Here is a 23,649-nt window from a genome sequence, read left to right on the forward strand (position 1 = left end):
GCTGGGAATTTAGGGTATAGGGCTGGGCACACAATTAGCCATAACTGCGAGCAGCTTCTTGCAGATGGTCTGTGAGGGCGAGAGGAAGGAGAGAGGGAGCGAGGAGAAATCAGAAGATTGATACCTCCCGGCAAGGAGAGATAGTTTGAAGAGAATATCAACCTATTGTGCTGTCATGCACTTTAAACCAAGTTAAGCAGCAAAACTATTGGAGCCCTGGGAGTGAATCATCCTTATTCAATCCCCTCCTCACTCCATCCTACCGTTGCAATTTCCTGTACCAGGGCCTCCCCCCACCCCACCCTTTCAATTCTGGCCTGCCGATTGTGTGACCGCCCCTCAATCTGCACCAGTGTCAAAGTCTTCACCCATAACACCAGTGCACTCTGGAATTCTTTTCCGAAACCTCTTCGCTTTACCACTTTCAAAAGTTTCCTCATTGGCTGTGTCTTCGGTCACTTCCCTAATCTTCCTCCCCTACTTCCAGTTTGGTGTCCACCGCTGCAGAGTGCCCTGGGGCTCTGATACACGGCTATTAAATGTACATCGTTTCTGTCTTTCCTCTCATTATTAGGGAGCAAAGTGTGACACCAAGAGAAAAAAAAAATAGGGAGGTGGCCGGAACACTGGAGTGACCAGTGTCGTTAAAAAAAATACAACGACCTGACCAGGGCAGGCAAGGTGAGTGTTCTCTGGGCGTCAATTTCAGAGCTCAAGAATTCTATTGTAAGTAATGGATTTTTAAAAATCATCAAAAGGACTTTCCACCAGTTTTTCCAAAAAGAAAAGCTTGAACTGGAAATCAGTTGTCCAAATTACTCATTCTTTGTAGAGTGGGGGAAGGTGAGGTGCTTTCAAGGTGAGATCTGTTTGTTTGCTCATGGCAGAACCCACAGTCTGTTGCCGTGGGAGATGCCTTCGCAGAGTGGGCAGCTGATGAATTTGACAGCTTCATGCCTCTGCTGAAGAAAAGATTCCTGTGCCTGACACCTGCTCCTCTCGCACAGCAATCCACCGAACCCTATCTCCGTGTTCTCACCGCAGGGCAATTTGGCGCACAACGTGCAGAGAGTGAGGCAGATTCTCCTCCTTGAGAGAGTTCACTCATCAGGAGGAGGGGGCAGGGCCCTGCCTCTGCAGGGATACCATATCACTGGGCCTGTGGGCCAGGCTGAGGTTGGAGCCGCCAGGTGAGTTTCACAGCCTCTTGCTTTGTCTCCTGGGCAGCGATCAGCGCAAGGATAAGATGAAGCGGAGGGACGATGGAGATTTTTGAAATGATGCAGGAGTTCGATAGGCTGGATGGGGAAAACCTGCTCCCCCTCCATGGGTGCAGGGTCGGAAGAGGAAATTAGAGTGGAACATGGTCGTGCTGCATGTGAACTCCGGCATAGGCCAATTGGGTCGAATTGCCTTTGTCCAAGTTATGCATTCATTGTAAAGCTGACTATTATGTGACCTGACAAATGAATATGCTGTGCCATTGTAACCTCTTATTCTTTTTTTTAAATTCATTCATGGGATGTGGGCATCGCTGGCGAGGCCAGCATTTATTGCCCGTCCCTAATTGCCCTTGAGAAGGTAGTGGTGAGCCGCCATCTTGAACCGCTGCAGTCCCACAGCTCCAAATCAACTGGGCGGAAGACACTGAGCGGGAAGGTGAATGCCCTGAGGTGGGGCAGGGTGGGAAGGTGGGAGAATAGGCACGGACACTCCCAGCCCCACTCTGCACCATGAGGGTGTTGATGTGGACGAGACACGTGACCACGGCCACTTTCCTCGCAACCAACCCCCCCGTCCCCCAAACCACCCCCCCCACCCCCCCAACCCCGGGAACGCCGCCTGCTCACCGACTCCTGGCTCCTCCTCCCGTTCTGACCCAGACTCACCCGCCTCCCCTCTCCCAGGTAGCCACGATGCTCCAGCCACCAGGGCCTGTGAAATGGGCGGGACACAGTCTGCTGGGGGATCAAGGAGTATTAGGAAGGCAGGGGGAGGGAGGGAGTGGGCGGGGGGTGTGCCCCGTGGGAGGAGGACTAGGAGCAGGTCTACAGGGTTCCACACCTGCAAAGGAGGATGACGCAGCAGCATCGCAGGTATCAGCAACATCTGGGGTCCGTCGACCGCCAGGTGGCGCTCGTCTGGACATGATTGGCCAGATGTTGGACAACCTCTGCCAAGAAGTTGCCTGGGGAGCTCCAATGCCCTCCCCCCAAACCCCACCCAAGCCAGCCCCCGCCCCCCCAGCCAGCACCGCCCACGACAGCAACAGCCATGGCCCCTGAGGGACATGCTGCTGACGAGCAGCAAGGTAGCACCATGCAGGGCTACGTCCTTCCACTCGCCCAGGGCTGCGTGCCAGACGCACAAGCCTCGCAGGACCCGGCCGCTGAGGATCACCCTCCAATGCTGCAACCTGCAGCTGCTCCATTGCCGGAGGCGGCAGGTGCACGAGGGAGTCGGGAGTAGGGTGCCCCCTCCCACCCTTGCACTGCCCAATCCACCCCCTCTTGCTCATTCTCGCCCTCAGGCACGATTCAGACGGCACAACCTGCAGTAAATAGTTTGACATTTAAAATCGTTGTATTTTTAAAATAAAAAGTTATGTTGACACGTTTCGTTCTTTCAGAAATTGCTCAATACAGTTGAACAAATTTACATTTGAGGTGCTGTTCCAGGAACATTTTTGCACAGATGCCCTACTTTCTAATTGACAACCTCATCACAGTGTTACCACTGCTGCTTAGCTTACAGGCGGTGATGAAGACACGGTCATTGTAGAATCGTGATTTACGACAGTCAACAACATTTCGAGCTAAAGTGCTGTTACATAAAAATGTTTGCACTAAAAGAACGAGCTCGAATTTATACAGCCCCTTTCACGATCTCAGGACGTCCCAAAGTGCTTTACTTTTGAAGTGTGGTCACTGTTATAATGTAGGAAATGCGGTGGCCAATTTGCGCGCTGCAAAGTCCCACAAACAGGCAATATGATTATGACCAGGTAATCTGTTCTGGTGATGTTGGTTGAGAGATAAATATTGGCTAGGTCACCAGGAAATACTCCCCTGCTTTTCTTCAAATAATACCGTGGGATCTTTTATGCCCACCTGTGAGGGCAAACGGGGCCTTGGTTTAACGTCTCATCCAAAAGACGGCACCTCCGGCAGTGCAGCACTCCCTCAGTATTGCACTGGCGTGTGGACCTGGATTTTTTTGCTCAAGTCTCTGGAGTGGGACTTGAATCCACAACCTTCTGACTCAGAGGTGAGAATCCGACTGACTGAGCCAAAGCTGACACAGTTATTTATAAAACTATGGACTGCTTTTTCACTGACCACCTCGATACAGTGTGACCACTGCTGGCCTTGGACTCCACCTGCATCTTTTGCATTGCTGCCCAACATTGCTGCTGTATGTGGAGGGGTGTGCACCTCGCCTTTTTTTGTCTGCCAGTTTTAAGACAGATGAATTTTCAACATCATCATCATAGTAGGTACAGCACAGGAGGAGGCCATTCGGCCCATCGGCTCTTTGAAAGAGCTGTCCATTCCGTCCCATTCCCCTGATCTTTTCCCATAACCCTGTAACTTTTTTCCCTTCAACTATATATCCAATTCCCTTTTGAAAGTTACTATTCAATCTGCTTCCACCACCCTTTCAGGCAGTGCATTCCTGTGCATTTTGTTGAGTTAACCTGAAGGGTTCTCATCTGGTCTTACACTGATGTTGTTTGTTGACTGTTCGTAATCGAAGCCGCTGACCCGGAGGAATGTGATGGACCTATCTTTGCCACACAGGGGACAGGTCAGGTGCCCTGTTGAATGCAAGTCCTCACATCCCCTTGGCTGACGTTACGGAGGGAGAAATTAAGAGCCATCTGACAAGAAGAGGAAGGTCGTAGGATACGCCATGTTGATGCACCAGCCATCCCTCGACTTGAAGAAGAAAAGGACGAGGACCTGCTGTTTGCCTAATGTTGCTGAGTGGCTTTCGTTGCCTGCTATTCATTGAAGGAGCAAGCATTTTGAGCTTGATCAATATTAAGACTTGTGATGTATTTGTATATTTGTTATATTTAATGTTAGATGTTTGACCTGCCAGAACTTGAGAGCCACTGACAAGACCCTGCGGGAGGTGAACCGCAGAATCAAGTCTTCATGGAGCATCTGACTGACACCTCATCGCCAGAGCTTTCAAACAAGCACCAAGACTCTGGAGAGAGATGCAGTGGTATCTGTCCAGGTTTGTCCCCAGCAGTTCCGTAACACAGGACTCTTTGCTCTACGGACTGTTCACAGAGACAGACATCAACTGCTGCTGGAAGAGCGGTGGGAAAGAGCGAGACCAGAGCGGGGATATAAACAGCGCGGAGAGAGCGAGAGTTCAGTCGGTGAGCGGCGGGAGAGAGCGAGACCAGAGCGGGGATATAAACAGCGCGGAGAGAGCGAGAGTTCAGTCGGTGAGCGGCGGGAGAGAGCGAGACCAGAGCGGGGATATAAACAGCGCGGAGAAAGCGGGAGTTCAGTCGGTGAGCGGTGGGAGAGAGCGAGACCAGAGCGGGGATATAAACAGCGCGGAGAAAGCGAGAGTTCAGTCGGTGAGCGGCGGGAAAGAGCGAGACCAGAGCGGGGATATAAACAGCGCGGAGAGAGCGAGAGTTCAGTCGGTGAGCGGTGGGAGAGAGCGAGACCAGAGCGGGGATATAAACAGCGCGGAGAGAGCGAGAGTTCAGTCGGTGAGCGGTGGGAGAGAGCGAGACCAGAGCGGGGATATAAACAGCACGGAGAGAGCGAGAGTTCAGTCGGTGAGCGGCGGGAGAGAGCGAGACCAGAGCGGGGATATAAACAGCGCGGAGAGAGCGAGAGTTCAGTCGGTGAGCGGCGGGAGAGAGCGAGACCAGAGCGGGGATATAAACAGCGCGGAGAGAGCGAGAGTTCAGTCGGTGAGCGGCGGGAAAGAGCGAGACCAGAGCGGGGATATAAACAGCGCGGAGAAAGCGAGAGTTCAGTCGGTGAGCGGCGGGAAAGAGCGAGACCAGAGCGGGGATATAAACAGCGCGGAGAGAGCGAGAGTTCAGTCGGTGAGCGGCGGGAGAGAGCGAGACCAGAGCGGGGATATAAACAGCGCGGAGAGAGCGAGAGTTCAGTCGGTGAGCGGCGGGAGAGAGCGAGACCAGAGCGGGGATATGAACAGCGCGGAGAGAGCGAGAGTTCAGTCGGTGAGCGGCGGGAGAGAGCGAGACCAGAGTGGGGATATAAACAGCGCGGAGAGAGCGAGACTCTGAGACCAGCGGCAGAGTTCGAGGTGACATCACCAGTCAGAAAGTGACGCGGCACAGGGGAGGCAGCTGATTGGTGAGTAGGTTCAGCTGAGTATTTCTACCATTTTACTGGAAGTAAAGTAATAAGAAAAGGAAGTTCTGCAGGTTTTGTAGCAGGTAGTGTTTTTTTTTTAGTGAACCTCGGTCCCGAGTATAGTTCACATTTTCTAATTTCAACGTAATTTAAAAAGGGTAACTAAGCTAAGGCAAGTCATGGCAGCAGACCTCGCACCCGTGATATGCCCCTCCTGCAAGATGTGGGAAGTCATGGACACTACCAGTGTCCCTGCCGACCATGTGTGCAGGAAGTGTGTCCACCTGCAGCTGCTGACCGATCGTATCTCGGAGCTGGAGCTGCGGGTGGACTCACTGTGGAGCATCCGTGATGCGGAGAAACTCGTGGATAGCACGTTTAGCGAGTTGGTCACACCGCAGGTAAAGGGTGTCCAGGCAGGAAGTGAATGGGTGACCACCAGGCAGAGTAAGAGGTGCAGGCAGGTAGTGCAGGGGTCCCCTGTGGCCATCCCCCTCTCAAACAGGTATACCGTTTTGGATACTGTTGGGGGAGATGGCTCACCAGGGGAAGGTGATAGCAGCCAGGTTTATGGCACCGTGGCTGGCTCTGCTGCACAGGAGGGCAGGAAAAAGAGTGGCAGAGCGATAGTGATAGGGGACTCGATTGTAAGGGGAATAGACAGGCGTTTCTGCGGACGCAACCGAGACTCCAGGATGGTATGTTGCCTCCCTGGTGCAAGGGTCAGGGATGTCTCGGAGCGGCTGCAGGACATTCTGGAGGGGTAGGGTGAACAGCCAGTTGTCGTGGTGCATATAGGTAACCAACGATATAGGTAAAAAACGGGATGAGGTCCTACAAGCTGAATTTAGGGAGTTAGGAGTTAAACTAAAAAGTAGGACCTCAAAGGTAGTAATCTCAGGATTGCTACCAGTGCCACGGGCTAGTCAGAGTAGGAATGACAGGATAGCTAGGATGAATACGTGGCTTGAGAGATGGTGCAAGAGGGAGGGATTCAAATTCCTGGGCCATTGGAACCGGTTCTGGGGGAGGTGGGACCAGTACAAATTGGACAGTCTGCATCTGGGCAGGACTGGAACCAATGTCCTAGGGGGAGTGTTTGCTAGTGCTGTTGGGGAGGATTTAAACTAATGTGGCAGGGGGATGGGAACCGATGTAGGAAGTCAGTGGGAAGTAAAGTGGTGACAGAAACAAAAGGCAGTAAGGGAGAGTGCACAAAACATGACCGGACAGATGGTCTGAGAAAGCAGGGCAAAGACCAAGGGAAGTCCAGATTAAACTGCATTTATTTCAATGCAAGAAGTCTGATGGGCAAGGCAGATGAACTCAGGGCATGGATGGGTACATGGGACTGGGATGTTATAGCTATTACTGAAACATGGCTAAGGGAGGGGCAGGACTGGCAGCTCAATGTTCCAGGGTACAGATGCTATAGGAAAGATAGAGCAGGAGGTAAGAGAGGAGGGGGAGTTGCGTTCTTAATTAGGGAGAACATCACGGCAGTAGTGAGAGAGGATATATCCGAGGGTTCGCCCACTGAGTCTATATGGGTAGAACTGAAGAATAAGAAGGGAGAGATCACTTTGATAGGATTGTACTACAGACCCCCAAATAGTCAACGGGAAATTGAGGAGCAAACATGTAAGGAGATTACAGACAGCTGCAAGAAAAATAGGGTGGTAATAGTCGGGGACTTTAACTTTCCTAACATTGACTGGGACAGCCATAGCATTAGGGGCTTGGATGGAGAGAAATTTGTTGAGTGTATTCAGGAGGAATTTCTCATTCAGTATGTGGATGGCCCGACGAGAGAGGGGGCAAAACTTGACCTCCTCTTGGGAAATAAGGAAGGGCAGGTGACAGAAGTGTTAGTGAGGGATCACTTTGGGACCAGTGATCATAATTCCATTAGTTTTAAGATAGCTATGGAGAATGATAGGTCTGGCCCAAAAGTTAAAATTCTAAATTGGGGAAAGGCCAATTTTGATGGTATGAGACAAGAACTTTCAGAAGTTGATTGGGAGAGTCTGTTGGCAGGCAAAGGGACGTCTGGTAAGTGGGAGGCTTTCAAAAGTGTGTTAACCAGGGTTCAGGGTAAGCACATTCCTTATAAAGTGAAGGGCAAGGCTGGTAGAAGTAGGGAACCTTGGATGACTCAGGAGATTGTGGCCCTAGTCAAAAAGAAGAAGGAGGCATATGACATGCATAGGCAGCTGGGATCAAGTGGATCCCTTGAAGAGTATAGAGATTGCCGGAGTAGAGTTAAGAGAGAAATCAGGAGGGCAAAAAGGGGACATGAGATTGCTTTGGCAGGTAAGGCAAAGGAGAATCCAAAGAGCTTCTACAAATACATAAAGGGCAAAAGAGTAACTAGGGAGAGAGTAGGGCCTCTTAAGGATCAACAAGGTCATCTATGTGCGGAACCACAAGAGATGGGTGAGATCCTAAATGAATATTTCACATCGGTATTTACGGTTGAGAAAGGCATGGATGTTAGGGAACTTGGGGAAATAAATAGTGATGTCTTGAGGAGTGTACATATTACAGAGAGGGAGGTGCTGGAAGTCTTAACGCGCATCAAGGTGGATAAATCTCCGGGACCTGATGAAATGTATCCCAGGACGTTATGGGAGGTTAGGGAGGAAATTGCGGGTCCCCTAGCAGAGATATTTGAATCATCGACAGCTACAGGTGAGGTGCCTGAAGATTGGAGGGTAGCAAATGTTGTGCCTTTCTTTAAGAAGGGCGGCAGGGAAAAGCCTGGGAACTACAGACCGATGAGCCTGACATCTGTAATGGGTAAGTTGTTAGAGGGTATTCTGAGAGACAGGATCGACAGGCATTTGGAGAGGCAGGGACTGATTAGGAACAGTCAGCATGGTTTTGTGAGTGGAAAATCATGTCTCACGAATTTGATTGAGTTTTTTGAAGGGGTAACCAAGAAGATAGATGAGGGCTGTGCAGTTGACGTGGTCTACATGGACTTTAGCAAAGCCTTTGACAAGGTACCGCATGGTAGGTTGTTACATAAGGTTAAATCTCACGGGATCCAAGGTGAGGTAGCCAATTGGATACAAAATTGGATTGACGACAGAAGACAGAGGGTGGTTGTGGAGGGTTGTTTTTCAAACTGGAGGCCTGTGACCAGCGGTGTGCCTCAGGGATCGGTGCTGGGTCCGCTGTTATTTGTTATTTATATTAATGGTTTGGATGAGAATTTAGGAGGCATGGTTAGTAAGTTTGCAGATGACACCAAGATTGGTGGCATTGTGGACAGTGAAGAAGGTTATCTAGGATTGCAACGGGATCTTGATAAATTGGGCCAGTGGGCCGATGAATGGCAGATGGAGTTTAATTTAGATAAATGTGAGGTGATGCATTTTGGTAGATCGAATCGGACCAGGACCTACTCCGTTAATGGTAGGACGTTGGGGAGAGTTATAGAACAAAGAGATCTAGGAGTACAGGTTCATAGCTCCTTGAAAGTGGAGTCACAGGTGGATAGGGTGGTGAAGAAGGCATTCAGCATGCTTGGTTTCATTGGTCAGAACATTGAATACAGGAGTTGGGATGTCTTGTTGACGTTGTACAAGACATTAGTAAGGCCACACTTGGAATACTGTGTACAGTTCTGGTCACCCTATTATAGAAAGGATATTATTAAACTAGAAAGAGTGCAGAAAAGATTTACTAGGATGCTACCGGGACTTGATGGTTTGACTTATAGGGAGAGGTTAGATAGACTGAGACTTTTTTCCCTGGAGAGTAGGAGGTTTAGGGGTGATCTTATAGAAGTCTATAAAATAATGAGGGGCATAGATAAGGTCGATAGTCAAAATCTTTTCCCAAAGGTAGGGGAGTCTATAACGAGGGGGCATAGATTTAAGGTGAGAGGGGAGAGATACTAAAGGGTCCAGAGGGGCAATTTTTTCACTCAAAGGGTGGTGAGTGTCTGGAACGAGCTGCCAGAGGCAGTAGTAGAGGCGGGTACAATTTTGTCTTTTAAAAAGCATTTGGACAGTTACATGGGTAAGATGGGTATAGAGGGATATGGGCCAAGTGCAGGCAATTGGGACTAGCTTAGTGATATAAACTGGGCGACATGGGCATGTTGGGCCGAAGGGCCTGTTTCCATGTTGTAAACTTCTATGATTCTATGATTCTATAAGACCATCGACTCGGTGAAAGACACCCTGTGGTCTGCCCGAAACTTGCTGGTCTTCCAGTGCGAGGAGCTGTCCTCGACTGAGTGTTGCAGACTGGCACATTCCAAGGTCCAGGACTACATGCTGAGGGACGCACCGAAGCAGGGTGTGGTCGCCGCAAAGGGTCTGTGGGGAAAGGCCACTGTTCAGGGCCCTCCCCCCATTGTATACTGAGGGGCCGGAATCAGGGAAAAACCCCTCGGGCAGAATGTGTAATGTAATATACCTGTAATCTGTAATGACTAATGCAATGAGGCACCCCAAAGTGTCATGGATAGTGTGTATCATGTATGATGTGTGAATGTATCACTTGTATCGTGATTTTTGAATTGTACGGTATTGTACCTTTGAAAACTAAGACCTGTATTGTATTGTTTGAAGTGTGACATTTGAATTGTACTGTATGTACCTTTACAGATTTGATGAGTAAAGCATATTTTTGAAACAAAAAAGTATCTGACAAAGGTAGACAATTGCTTTCTTGGCTAAGTGCAGTCTGCGCCACAAAGCTCCTCTGACAATGCCTTAAGTAACATCCCTTCCTTGTACACTCTCTGGCGCTGGCGGGGGGTGGGGACAGTGATCGTTGTGGGGGAGGGGTGATCGGGGTAGGGGCAGTGGAGGGAGTAGCGAGATCGAGTCTCTGGCCATGTTGCCTCAAGCGACACCGCCCGCTCCCCTCCTCCAGGTTATCCATGATAATCAGGAACAAGGGGAATGTCCAGCGGATAGGCCATTAGAATGCTTTCAGCTCCCTCATGCATAGTAGGAGGTGATGAGGGTCCTGAAAGTAATTGCCTTCAGACACCAACAGGACTCTCAATGGCAAGAATTCGAAACAAAAAACTCTTGAGAAAAGTTGCTGAGGTGAGGCTCCACAGCTTTGACGATCCCTATCTTGGCCTCCCGGGCTGAGAGTCACGTCAGGGTCATAAACCGCGTCAATACCAGGTCACCCACACCATTATTTTCCAGTCTTAAGTGGCTGTGGTGCGAAGACGGGGATAAATCCAGCAAATTGACGATCGCCTGACTGACTGCAATGGTGGGTGGAGCGCCGAGAACAGAATTTATCGGCTTAGGCGAGGCTAGACGTCCCGGCGAATTATGGCGCAACGCCACTAATGGCATAACCTGCCGATTCCATTACTTCCTGTAAACTTTTACGTTTCAATAAAAGCGCAAGCTGTTAATGCATCATAACAATGACACAATTTTCCAGCAAATTCAGGCCCATTACAGTATTCAGTGAATCTTTTAAATGATGCTTAAAATAACTTTGAGCTCCTAAATAATTTGTTTCCCTTTTAGAGTACAGATAACAAGCAGTCTCTGAGCCAAAAACACAGCAAGGAAAGATGTTTCAGCAAAATTTTCTGAAGCTCAAGCAACAAGATTGTTTCGTTGCCGGGTAAAAAATAAACATCCATAAAACACCGAGTCAGTTTCACTAACTGGTTTACGTTTATCAGGCCTTTCATTTCAAACCAAAACTAGTTTCAGAGAATATCATTTCTTGGCCGTTCTGCCTAAGTTTGCTATTTTCTTTTCTTTCCTCAAAAAAAAAATTGAGATTTCAATAAACCCTGCAGCTCAAATGAAGTGCGCAATTACTCAATGGAAATCAAACCAAGTAGATGCAATCCTGCACTTGCAAGCCTCAATGAGCCGACTTTTTTTTAATACATAATTGTAAAAAGCCAAGCAAGCTTCATGAAAATTGAAATCCAGAGTACCTCATCTTTAAAAATAATGAACCTGGCGATCAATTCGTTCAACTTCGAATGTAAACCTGTCGATTCTGGTTCTGCTTTCGGATGAGACGTTAAACCCTGGGGGCCTGTCTGCTATCTAAAGGTGGACGTTTCAAGATCCCCCGGCATTATTTCAAAGAAGATCAGGGGAGTTCTCCCCAGTGTCCTGGCCAATATTTATCCCTCAACCAACATCACTAAAACAGATTATCTGGTCATTATCACTTTGCTGTTTGTGGGACCTTGCTGTGCGCAAATTGGCTGCCACATTTCTTACATTACAACAGTGACTGCTCTTCAAAAGTACTTCATTGGCTGTAAAGCGGTTTGGGATGTTCTGGGGTTGTGAAAGGCATGATCTTAATGCACGTTTTTCTATCGTACTTTCATTTGCTTCACTATAATTCTGCATACATTATCTTTTTTTGAAAAATGAAGTCCGTATGAAGAAAAATTAAGATGGACGTTTAACGGTTCTCTTCTGTCGAAAGAAATCCCTTTTGTTGGCGGCTGACTACCATCACTCCTGATTCTCCACTGCGGTGTATTCAACACAGTTTTCAGTAAGACTTGGCATCAATTCACCACTGGAGGATCGGGGCGCACAATGGACTAACTTACGGTGTTTGTTGCCAAGATCGGCGATGAGGGAAAATCTGGGCCAAGGTGCCTTAGTCTAGGAACATTAAGAACAGGAAGGAGTAGGCCATTCAGCCCCTCGAGTCTGCTCCACCATTCAATTAAATCATGGCTGATCTGTCCCTCAACTCCATTTTCCCGCCATATACCCTGATCCCCTCACCTAACAAAAATCTGTCGATCTCAGTCTTGAAAGCTTCAGTGGACCCCCTTTTGGGGGGAGAGAGGTCCAGATTTCCACTCCCCTTTGTGTGAAAAAAGCTTCCTAATTTCACTCCTGAACGGCCTAGCTCGAATTTTGAGATCGCACCTCCTTGTTCTGGAATCCTCCGCCAGAGGAGGGAAATTAAAGGAACAAGAAGCCATAGTTCACTGGGGGAGCATAAAACTGTGGTGACTGCACTTCTGTTACCAGACTGAACCATCGCGGTGACGACGGTAGATTTAACCAACCACGTTCTATCAGATTCTACCCTTCCACCGCCCCCCGCCCCCCCCCCCCACCTCCGGCCATAGAGTTTCCCGCTGAGATGCAGCTGCACAGGGACTGGCTGCTCTCCAGTGCCTCGAGCAAGTGAAATAAAACCAAAAAGTGCAAATCTGAAATAAAGAAAGACAATGATGAAAATACACAGCAGGTCCATCCACACCTGAATCCGAACCCTTCCTTCCTGACAAAGGGCCTTAAACATTAACCTCTCCTCCCTTCACAGATGCTAATTGGCTGCTGTGTCGTTTTTTTTTGCCTCAGTGAAGGGGTGGTTTTTCACGCACATGTCTAAACGGAGAATGCGAGCGGATTATTATGAGCGCAGACAGAAGCAGACTGTTTCTAGTAGTTGAGGGGCGGGAATGAAAGGCCATAGTTCAGGATTAAAAGCAAGAGATTTAGAACAAAGAGCAAGAGCAACTTCTTTGCACAGAGAGTTGTGAGGCAGTGGAATTCACTTTCAGGGTTAGTGGTTGAGGCAGAAGCCATGTCAACATTCAAGGTTAGATTGGGTAAGTGAATTAAAGAAAAGGGGATAAATGGATATGGAAACAGGACGGGTAAATGATTAGGACTATTTGCTCACATAAAGGGGAAACTCCAACACGGACTGGTTGGGCCGAATGGCCTGTTTCCCTGTTGTACCATCTATGTATTTCTACGACTGTGGGCTGGACGAGGAGGTGACATTATACCCAAGTTCGATCCTGACTTCACCCAAAGCCCCCATGTGCACATTTTCCAGTCGGAGTTTCCGAATGATGATCAGGAGCTCGAACCATGGCTGATTTTCCTCTCCCTAACCCAGGCTCTGAAGCTAACAGTAACACTGCCACGACTGCCCTGGCTGAGATCAGCTAAGTCAGCACAGACTGGCAATCAAATGTGGGGCCCTTTTGTCCAGCTGAGCTACTGGGATTTATCTTGCTGACACGGGGAATATCATAAATTGGAGAGTGGGTCAGGAGCTATCCAGCCAGCTTCACTTGTGAAAATATTTTTCATCTATCGCACAGCCAGTCATGCCCTGATTCTTATTATTCATTCTCGGGAAGCTGGCAAGGCCGGTATTTATGGCCGCATCCCTAGTTCCCCAGCGTCCGAGAGGCTTGCAAGGCCACTTCAGAGGGCAGTTCAGAGTCAACCACGTTGGTGTGGGGCTGGAGTCACATAAAAGCCCTGACCGGGTAAGGACGCAAAATCTCCTTCCCTGAGGGACCAGTTGGGTTTTTACAACAATCTGGCAACTGCATGGTCACTTCAACTGATACCAACTTTTTATTTCCACATTTTTAAAAACTGAAACCAAGTTCTCAAACTGCCACGGTGGAATTTGAACTCACGTTCTACCAGATTATCAGTCCAGGTCTCTGGATTACTAGTCCTGGGATATAACCACTCCACCACCATACCCGTTATAACGCGACTGAGCTCTGCTTTGTGAGGCTGACTCACTTGCAGGGGATATATATTAAAGCAGATAGTTGATTCACATCAACCCTTCTGTTTGGACAGCAAATTATCGTTTTGGGAAGTGTCGATGTCTTAAAGTTGCTGACATAAAGTCTGAATCCAAAGGGCATTTTACCCCCATAAACGTTCAGCAATCCTTTGAGCAAAGCTTAAATAAACAATTTAACAATAAAAATCTGAATGAAGAATGCATGCACTCTGAAGTGGTTGTTTAATAGTGGGTGTCTGGATTGTGCTGCGGAGGCAACATCATTGGATTTATTCCCCTAATAAATTTTAGGCGCAAGAAAAAATGATGACCAGACTTGTAGCACAGCTATAGATGCAACCAAATTAGCAAGATGTTTTTGCTTTCGTACAATGGCTGCAGGCATGAGGGAAGAACAGCAACGTTTTCCCAAAAGGCTGCTTCCTATTTCTTAGTTACTTTTCTGACCAATTCTCCATAAGATGCTGACTCTTACTGTGTTCCAGTTCCAGTACACCAGGTGCCCGCCACCTCCCCCGCCCCGTTCCCTGCCCAACTGGACAACCGTGAGGCCAGACTGGCGTATCAACAGATGTTGTGACTTTATAATTCTCATTCCTGTTTTTAAATCCCTCCATGGCCTCGTCCTTCCCTGTCTCAGTGTAACCTCCTCCAGCCCCACAACGTTCCAAGATCACTGCGCTCCTCCAATTCTGCCCTCTTGCGCATCCCCGATTTTCATCGCTCCACCAAGGTGGCCGTGCCTTTAGCTGCCTGAGGTTTCCCGAAGCTCCGGAATTCCCTTCCCTCCCTCCTAAGCCTCTCCGTTTCTCTCTCCTCCTTTAAGACGTTCCTTAAAACCTGCCTCTTGGACTAAGCTTTTGGTCACCTGTCCTAATATCTCCTTATGTGGCTCAGTGTCAAATTTTGTCCTGATAACTATCCTGTGAAGCTCCTTGGGACGTTTCACTATGGTGTCAAATAAATACAAGTTGTTGTTGTTGGGGGCAGCAGAAAGAGTGTGAGAGGGAAGGGGTCCCATCACAGTCAAACTCAATCATGTCCTCGCCTGCCACTCTCGCTCGCACACACACACACACTCATTCACACTTTCCAGCAAAAGTCACTCAACAGACATCAGGAGCAGGATCCCTGGTTTATTTTTCCTTTCCTGGCTCAGGGACGCTGAGGTCAATTGTAATATCTCTGCCAAACCTGTCAATGATATTCCATCCTGCAGCTCACTCCTGTAGCTCAATCCTTGCTGACCTATACTGGTTCCCTGTTCTCCAAATGTATTGAATTTAAAATCCTCATATTTGTCTTCAAATCCCTCATCGGTCTGACCCTGCCCTATGTCTGTTACCTCCCCCAGCCTCATCGCCCCTCCTGCACTCTGGACTCTGTTCTCGACTCTGTTTTTTTGTGCTTCCCGCCCTCCCTTTGCCCCACCAGTAGTGGCAGAGCCTTCAGTTGTCTCAACTCTGTTCTTTGAAACTCCCTCTCCAAACCTCTTCAATTTTAAAAACCTTCTCAATGCCCATCTTTTGGCCACTCCTTCAATACCTCGCCTAATTCTCCCCAACATGGCTTGACATCTGCTCATTTACCTGTTTATTTATTTGCTCCCCACCCTGTAAAATGCCTTGAGATGTTTTCTACATTAAAGTCATTATACAAATGAAAGTTGTTGTTATTAATTAGACTCCAGTTTGCAACTCACTCCCTTGTGTCCATCATTCCATATATAAACATGATGGTTTCAACACTGTGCCTTGTCCAAAAACCACATGTCCACGATCCCCTGATGAGTTAAGTAGCTTCTGCAAAGTGCATGTGTGTGGATGTCTGGTGAGGAGGGGGCCTTGCTTGGCCGTCGTTCCCTTGACCGTCAAATACCCTGCCACTACTCACTGTCTCGGTGCACACACAAAGAGTTGGCAATTAAACAAGGCACTGCTGGGTGACCAGGTAACTGTGGAACTTGTACCCCATCAAGAATCAATGCCTTCAAGAGAAGGATGGGAAAGAAATTGTAAAATATTTATTAAAAAACATTATATCCATATTGCGAGAAGAGGGGAGTTGATTTAGAGTGTCGGCCAAGGGTTGGAGTTGGTGAGTGTCAATAAATCAGATTTGAAAATGAGATGCACATGTTGGAGTGGAATGAACCCTGTGGGAGACTGCACTGGTTCTTGTGCTGATGGAGATCAGTGGAGGATGGTATTGGAATTTTAATGTGTTATGGTACAGACACGTTCATTTTTCAGGGCTTGACGATGTGTTATAATAGAGACAAGCCGGCCAAAGCAAACGTAAGCTTCTCTCGCCTCTCATTTTTCTCCCCTCGTTGAAGGACACAATTTAATACAATTACATATCTTTTATAGGGGAAACCAGTTTCTACATTTGAATTAAATCGTTTCTCTAAATGGTACCATTTGTGTAAGGGAATAATTTAATGGATGGTGAATCAAGATGAACTAATGTGTACTGAACAAGCCAAAACACAGATGCAAAGCTCTGGTATTACTGATATGAAACTCCAACTCAACAAGGAAGCACTGCACAGACTACTCAAAGGGCTCTTGTGAAATGGAATTCTTTGTCTTGAAGCTTTTCATTGTTTTGGAGTTTAACCACTTAAGAGTGTGAATTAATTACAGAATCTTAAATCCAGTTGTCTGTATCCAAGGTCTTGCGAGTAGAAATACAGAATAAAAGGGGCCTTGTTTTAATTACTCCAATGAGAGCTTGAAGCTTGTGTGTTGCCTTAATACTCTTCACACATTTCCACAGTTGTGGGCCAAGATTTAAGGGGTATTCATGGCCATTTTGTGGAGATTGAGAACCATGGGTTATTTTCAGAGTCATTTCTGGCGTCATCAAGGGGGGAATGGTCGGCTTGATGGGTTGGGACACGCTGTACCTCATGATGTAGTCCGCAACAGACAGTGAAGAGGGAGCTTTATTTTTCATCTAACCTAAGCTACACCTGGCCTGAAAGTACTTTTTCGAGCAGTGGAGACGGCACTTCACTCAGCATCTAATCTATACCGTACCTGAATTGAGAGTTCGATGATACAGTCGAGAGGGAAATTTACTCAACAGCAAGCACTCTCAGGTAACGTGTAGCACTGACTTTTTAAAAAATTCATTCTTGGGAATTTCTGCTTTCAAGAACCTCAACAATTAGAACAGGTAAATGTTTTGACTGTGGCTATCAGCTTTGGGCAGTAACAACAAACCCTTTCGAATGCAGTGTTTATTATCGTGCTTCAGTTAAACACTGCTCTATACACTTGAGTAAAATAATCTCACGGGCATTCTGATGGCTTAGCTGGTAGGTGCACTGCCCAGTGTACTAGTGGGCCAAACAGGTCTGGACAATCCCAGATTTGCTGATGACAGCTGGGGCAGTGAAGGTTCACTGTGGCGATTCAATGACCTTTGGCTAGGAAGGGAACAGAAATCAGGACTTGCTGCCAAGTGGGTGTGCATGGACTTTGGTTGAGGACCGAATTGGGCTCTCCCACAGTTAAAACAGCCGGTCAACACTCGCTGACGAGGCTCACACATGACGAATATCCACTTAAGTGTTGGGTGAGGTTACATGCCAAGTGTCTGCTGTGCACGCGGTCACTCAGCATTTGGGGCTACTGTTCATGCTGTCTTTGGCCCAAGATCAGCGGAATTTTAATTCCACCCCCTCCCCCCCCCCCCCAGGTTCTGCTCCATCCAGGTCTGATGGCCAATACACCCCACAGGCTCCCCTCCTCCACTTTAGGCACTTCGAGCGCTAATGGTCCCGATTGTCGCCTCTGTTAACTGGAAGCAAGAATTCCATGGGGGTTTACAGAGGCAGCAATCAGGGCCATCAGTGCTGGAAGTACTGAATGAGGAGGAGGATCAGGGTCCATCCAGTGCAGCAGCTATTGGATTCATGTAGGTGAGGGTGGAGGGCATGAGAAAAAGATATCAGGAGGAGGAGGAGGAGAATGCTTGGCAAGGGGAGGGAGCAGAATTCGTGGCAAAGGAGGAAATGGATGGCAGTGAAGGGGAGAAAGAAAAAGGAATATTGAAGGGGGAGGCAAATGGATGGCAAGAAAGGCAATTGGAAAATGGATGGTAATGAGTGGCAGAGGGAAAGGGGCAGAAGATGGAAGCATTGATTTTGGATGGAGGAAGGAGAGTGCCAACATTAACTGAGAGAAGGTGGAAAGCATGCCAGCCTGCCAGAATGAACTGGGGAAGGGGGAGTGCGAGCATGAACTCTGGGTGGGCAAGAGTGTAAATTTCAACAGGAGATTGGAGGACGAGTACCAACTTAACTCAGTTGGAAGGGAAGGAGAAGTGTTGAATTGATAAAGGAGCGGGAGAAGAGTGCCAATATGAAGTGGGAGGCTTGGAGACTGGATATATAGCCAACTCTCTGCACTGGTACATCAGGCACTTAAACTGAATAATATCTCTGCTGGATAACACAGAGTCACACGGAAAGGTCCAATCTTTTCTTAGCTGTAATTCAATTTAATACATCCCAAACTGGGCCAAATACAAGAAACAAAATAAGAACAGATATTCCCTGATGAACCCGAGGTATGTATCATTTTTTCTAAGCTGCTTCACCTTGGACAGCACTGGATTCCTCAAGCTAGTCCTTGGCTTTAGTGAGAATGGCCACTAGAACTGCACCTTGTGTGGACAGGAAATCAGAAAACCCAAGTAGGGCAGAACACGTGCCATCTACAATATAGAGAATACATTTACTATCTGTCATGCTACTCTCAAAGGGAGATTATAAAAGAAAGAAAGACTTGCATTTATATCGTGCATTTCACAACCTCAGGACATCCCAAATCGCTTTACAGTCAAGGAAGTACTTTTGAAATGTAGTCAGTGTTGTAATGCAGGAAACACAGCAGACAATTTGCACACAGCATGCTTCCACAAACAGCAATGTGCTAACGACCAGATAATCTGTTTTTAGTGATGCTGGATAAGGGGTAAATATTGGCCAGGACACCAGGGAGAACTCTCCTGCTCTTCTTCGAAATCATGCCGTGGGATCTTTTACATCCTCGAGAGAGGGCAGACGGGGCCTCGGTTTAATGTCTCATCCAAAAGACGGCACCTCCAGCAGTGCAGCATGCCCTCAGTACTGCACTGGAGTGTCAGCTTCGATTATGTGCTCAAGTCTCTGGAGTGGGACTTGAACCCATGACTTTCTAAACTCAGAGGCGAGAGTGCTACCACTGAGCCACAGAGGGCTTCCCAGCAAAATGAACGGAATTGGGAATGGCAACCTTGGCTGATCTTTCTATTCCCAGCCCTGGATGCCGAAACTACATAGAGTTACATGGAATTTACGGCACAGAAAGAGGCTATTCGGCCCAACTAGTCTATGCTGGTGTTTCTGTTTCAAGCGGACCCACCCGACTTCATCTAACCCGATCAACATATCCTCTATTCCTTTCTCCCTCATGTTCTTTTCTAGCTTTCCATTAAATGCTTCTCTGCTATTCACCTCAACTACAGCATGTGGCAGCAAGTTCCACATTCTAACCACTCTCTGGATAAAGAATTTTCGCCTGAATTCCTCATTGGACTCATTAGCGGCTGTCTTATATTTACGGCCCCACAAGTGGAAACATCTTCTCTAACCCCTTCATAATTTTAAAGACCTCTATTAGGTCACCCCTCAACCTTCTCTTCTCTCGAGAAAGCTTGTTTGTACTGCCACCCTGCACAGTGCAGGGATCAAACCCATTGCCTTCTGATCAGCATGCCACAGTACCACAGCTTGGGATGGAGTTACTCATTAAGCCATGAGAGAGATACAGCAGGGGGGCGGGGGGTAGGGGGAGAGGGGGCAGAGAGGGAGACGCAATGTGACCTGCGATTGTTACTGTGTGCACCCCAGGGAGAAGGAATGAAGCTGTCGTTCTTTAAAACAGGATCCATGAAGTGAGGCGAGGGCGAGACAAAATAATGAAAAAGGAACTACAGATGTTGGATGTGTGAAATAAAAACACAAAATATTGGAAATGCTCAGCAACTCTGCTAATGTTTGAAAAGAGAAAAGGCAGGTCAACCTTTTGGTCAGACTCCTCTTCTCTGAACTGTGACACTAACTCTCTGGACAGGCACATGAACAATGACCACCTGGGAAAGGTAAAGAGAACAGCTTGGTTCCTGTGGAACACTACGCCGGCAAATATACTGTCAGTCATAACAAAGGGCCTCCACCTGAAACATTAACCCGTCCTTTGCCTGTTCAGATGCTGTGCATTTCTACCATTTTCTGTTTTTATTTTGGTGGGTGGGGGAGGGGGGCCCTCCATTTTGAAGAGGGACAGAAAAATCACCACGATTGAAAATCCTCGGCTGATTACCCACAGAACCCCCCTGCCCGGCACTGAGCAGCGGTGTACTGCCACCGATAATACATTTTTTCAACTCGTAGATCTCCCGTGGCAGTGCTCACGGTAAGTTGGAGACTCTGCTGTTCAGCAAGAAAGAAAGACTCGCATTTATATAGCGCCTTTCACAACCTCAGGACATCCCAAAGCGCTTCACAATCAATGAAGTACTTTTTGAAGTGTAATCACTGTTGTAATGTAGGAAACGCAGCAGCCAATTTGCACACAGCAAGGTCCCATTAACAGCAACATGATAATGACCAGATAATCTGTTTTGGTGATGTTGGTTGAGGGATAAATACTGGCCAGGGCACCGGCGAGAACTCCCCTGCTCTTTTTCAAATAATGCCATCATATCTACTCCATCCACCTGAGAGGGCAGAGGCTGTCTCAGTTCAATGTCTCATCTGAAAGACGGCACCTCCGACAATGCAGCATTCCCTCAGTACTGCACTGGAGTGTCAGCCTAGGTTATGTGCTCAGGTCTCTGGAGTGGGATTTCAACCCACAGTCTTCTGACTCAGAGATGAGAGTGCTACCCACTGAGCCATGGCTGACACCATTTGCAAAGGCATTATACCAGACAATACTTTATTTGGGTACATGGGTTTTTCCCCCCCAATACAGCCCTGTGTAAAGGCTTTTCCAGTACATACCTCTATTTATTAAGTGGTCCAGGTCCCTTTTAACTTACCCACAATGCAGATATGCAATTTTCTGCCCCTATTCCCCCCCCCCCCCACCATCCTCCAGCAAGATGTCAGGATAAAGATGGGTTGGAGCTCGCCTGCAGAAATCTCCACATATTACTTCTCAACTATAGGCAATTCTGTGAAGTCAGCGTGTGAGCAAAGCACTGGTCGTAAAGCTAGCCATTTTTTTTATTCGCTCATGGGATGTGGGCGTCGTTGGCGAGGCCGGCATTTATTGCCCATCCCTAATTGCACTTGAGAAGGTGGTGGTGAGCCGCCTTCTTGAACTACTGCAGTCCGTTTGGTGAAGGTTCTCCCACAGTGCTGTTAGGAAGGGAGTTCCAGGATTTTGACCCAGCGGCGATGAAGGAACGGCGATATATTTCCAAGTCGGGATGGTGTGTGACTTGGAGGGGAACGTGCAGGTGGTGTTGTTTCCATGTGCCAGCTGCCCTTGTCCTTCTAGGTGGTGGAGGTCGCAGGTTTGGGTGGTGCTGTCGAAGAAGCCTTGACGAGTTGCTGCAGTGCATCCTGTGGATGGTACACACTGCAGCCACTGTGTGCCGGTGATGGAGGGAGTGAATGTTTAGGGTGGTGGATGGGGTGCCAATCAAGCGGGCTGCTTTGTCCTGGATGGTGTCGAGCTTCTTGAGTGTTGATGGAGCTGCACTCATCCAGGCAAGTGGAGAGTATTCGATCACACTCCTGACTTGTGCCTTGTAGATGGCGGAAAGGCTTTGGGGAGTCAGGAGGTGAGTCACTCACCACAGAACACCCAGCCTTTGACCTGCTCTTGTAGCCACAGTATTTATGTGGCTGGTCCAGTTAAATTTCTGGTCAATGGTGACCCCCAGAATGTTGATGGTGGGGGATTCGGCAACGGTAATGCCATTGAATGTCATGGGGAGGTGGTTAGACTGTCTCTTGTTGGAGATGGTCATTGCTTGGCGCAAATGATACTTGCCACTTATCAGCCCAAGCCTGGATGTTGTCCAGGTCTTGCTGCATGCGGGCTCGGACTGCTTCATTATCTGAGGGGTTGTGAATGGAACTGAACACTGTGCAATCATCAGCGAACATCCCCATTTCTGACCTTATGATGGAGGGAAGGTCATTGATGAAGCAGCTGAAGACGGTTGGGCCTAGGTCACTGCCCTGAGGAACTCCTGCAGCAATATCCTGGGGCATTTGATTTAGCACCAGGACCTGAAAGGTCATCTTATAATGTCATGTCAAATCATGCACGGTGACAGTCTCCCTTAATAACAATGATCAACCTAGCTGGGTTTGGAACAGGGGCCTGGGCACCCCAGTCCCTGTACAGCGAGTGTCGGTGGACCCCCACAGAAGGGCCTCACAGCTGGGAATGATCAGGAGGGGGAGGGAAAAGAATCATCCAAGGCTTCACATTGCTGAACCAGTGAGTCCTGCTGGAAAGTGTGCGTGCATGTCGGGTTAGGGCAGGATTATGCTTGGCTGTGATGCTCTCAGCAGTCAAATGGCACTCCAGCAATCAATGGTCCAGGGCAAAAGGGCATAGTACCATAGAGCTGCCAACATCCATACAACCTAATCCGCAAGGCAAAAAGAAAGCTTTTAAAATGTTTTTAATCTACCCACGGAGGCAGGCTCCTGATCAAACGCAAGCATCTCCCTTTTTTTTGGTGTGTAAGCGGGGTTTTCAGTGGCTGCGACTTCACTTCCAGGAGAGGAAGGGGAAAGAGAAAAATGTTGGAATTTCATTCGTGGTCAGGATTTGGGACTTGATTGCTCTGTTTTTCTCGAGTTTGTTCCTTTGAGGTTCTACCTGAAGTGCAGCATGAACGTCTGCCCTCCGAACTTTGGCCTTGGGGAACCCGAGGGACTTCCGACACACAGTCTACATAGATGTGTAAAACACAAAGCCTGCGCAGACTGTGAAGGGCATTAAAGGATTTTGGTGAGTCAAACACAAACAGATTGCGGGCCACTTTGCTTTTCCTCTCTGATCACACATAATACTGCAGTCTTTATAGCCAACATGTCTTTGCCACATAAGGAGAAACCATTTCCACCGACAGGAGGGCCAGTAACCTGAGGTCACAGATTTAAGATAATTGGCAAAAGAACCAGAGGGGGAGATAAGGTGAATTTTTTTTTACGCAGCGAGTTGTTATGATCTGGAACGCGCTGCCTGAAAGGGCGGTGGAAGCAGATTCAATAGTAACTTTCAAAAGGGAATTGGATAAATACTTGAAAAGGAAAAATTTGCAGGGCTATGGGGAAAGAGTTGCGGAGGCTGGGGGGGGTGGGGGGGGGTGCGGGGGGGACGGGACAGTGGGACGAATTGGATAGCTCTTTCAAAGAGCCAGCACAGGCATGATGGGCTGAATGGCCTCCTTCTGTTCTGTGTGATTCTGTGATTTATTAATTTGTCAGGATCGGTGGGGGTGGGGGGGAAAAGACCAGCTGCTCAGGGAGAATCAGGCAGACACAAGGAGTCTTGGAATGGTCAGGAGTTGAGTTCTACAGACAAACCGATAAACCGTTCATGTGCGAATGTATTTGGTTTGGAACATGCCGTTATCCCGAGCATCCACGGTGAGCGGAGCCCGCCGTCCAAATGCTTCTCCAAAATGGGCACCGGCACCAGTACTGGGTCAGGAA

General features: G+C 48.1%; 1 protein-coding gene across 1 annotated transcript in view; it reads left to right on the top strand.

Moving 5' to 3' along the window:
- Window positions 1–2,274: 2,274 nt before the first annotated feature.
- The window catches only part of LOC137336035 (leucine-rich repeat transmembrane neuronal protein 4), a 204,138-nt gene continuing 182,763 nt past the window's right edge, over window positions 2,275–23,649 (top strand). Inside the window, exon 1 of the mRNA XM_068001537.1 lies at window positions 2,275–2,446. Coding sequence (XP_067857638.1) covers window positions 2,275–2,446 — 172 coding nt within the window. The remainder of the gene's footprint in view (window positions 2,447–23,649) is intronic.

Source organism: Heptranchias perlo, chromosome 20 (genome assembly GCF_035084215.1).
Source record: "Heptranchias perlo isolate sHepPer1 chromosome 20, sHepPer1.hap1, whole genome shotgun sequence".
Taxonomy (NCBI): domain Eukaryota; kingdom Metazoa; phylum Chordata; class Chondrichthyes; order Hexanchiformes; family Hexanchidae; genus Heptranchias; species Heptranchias perlo.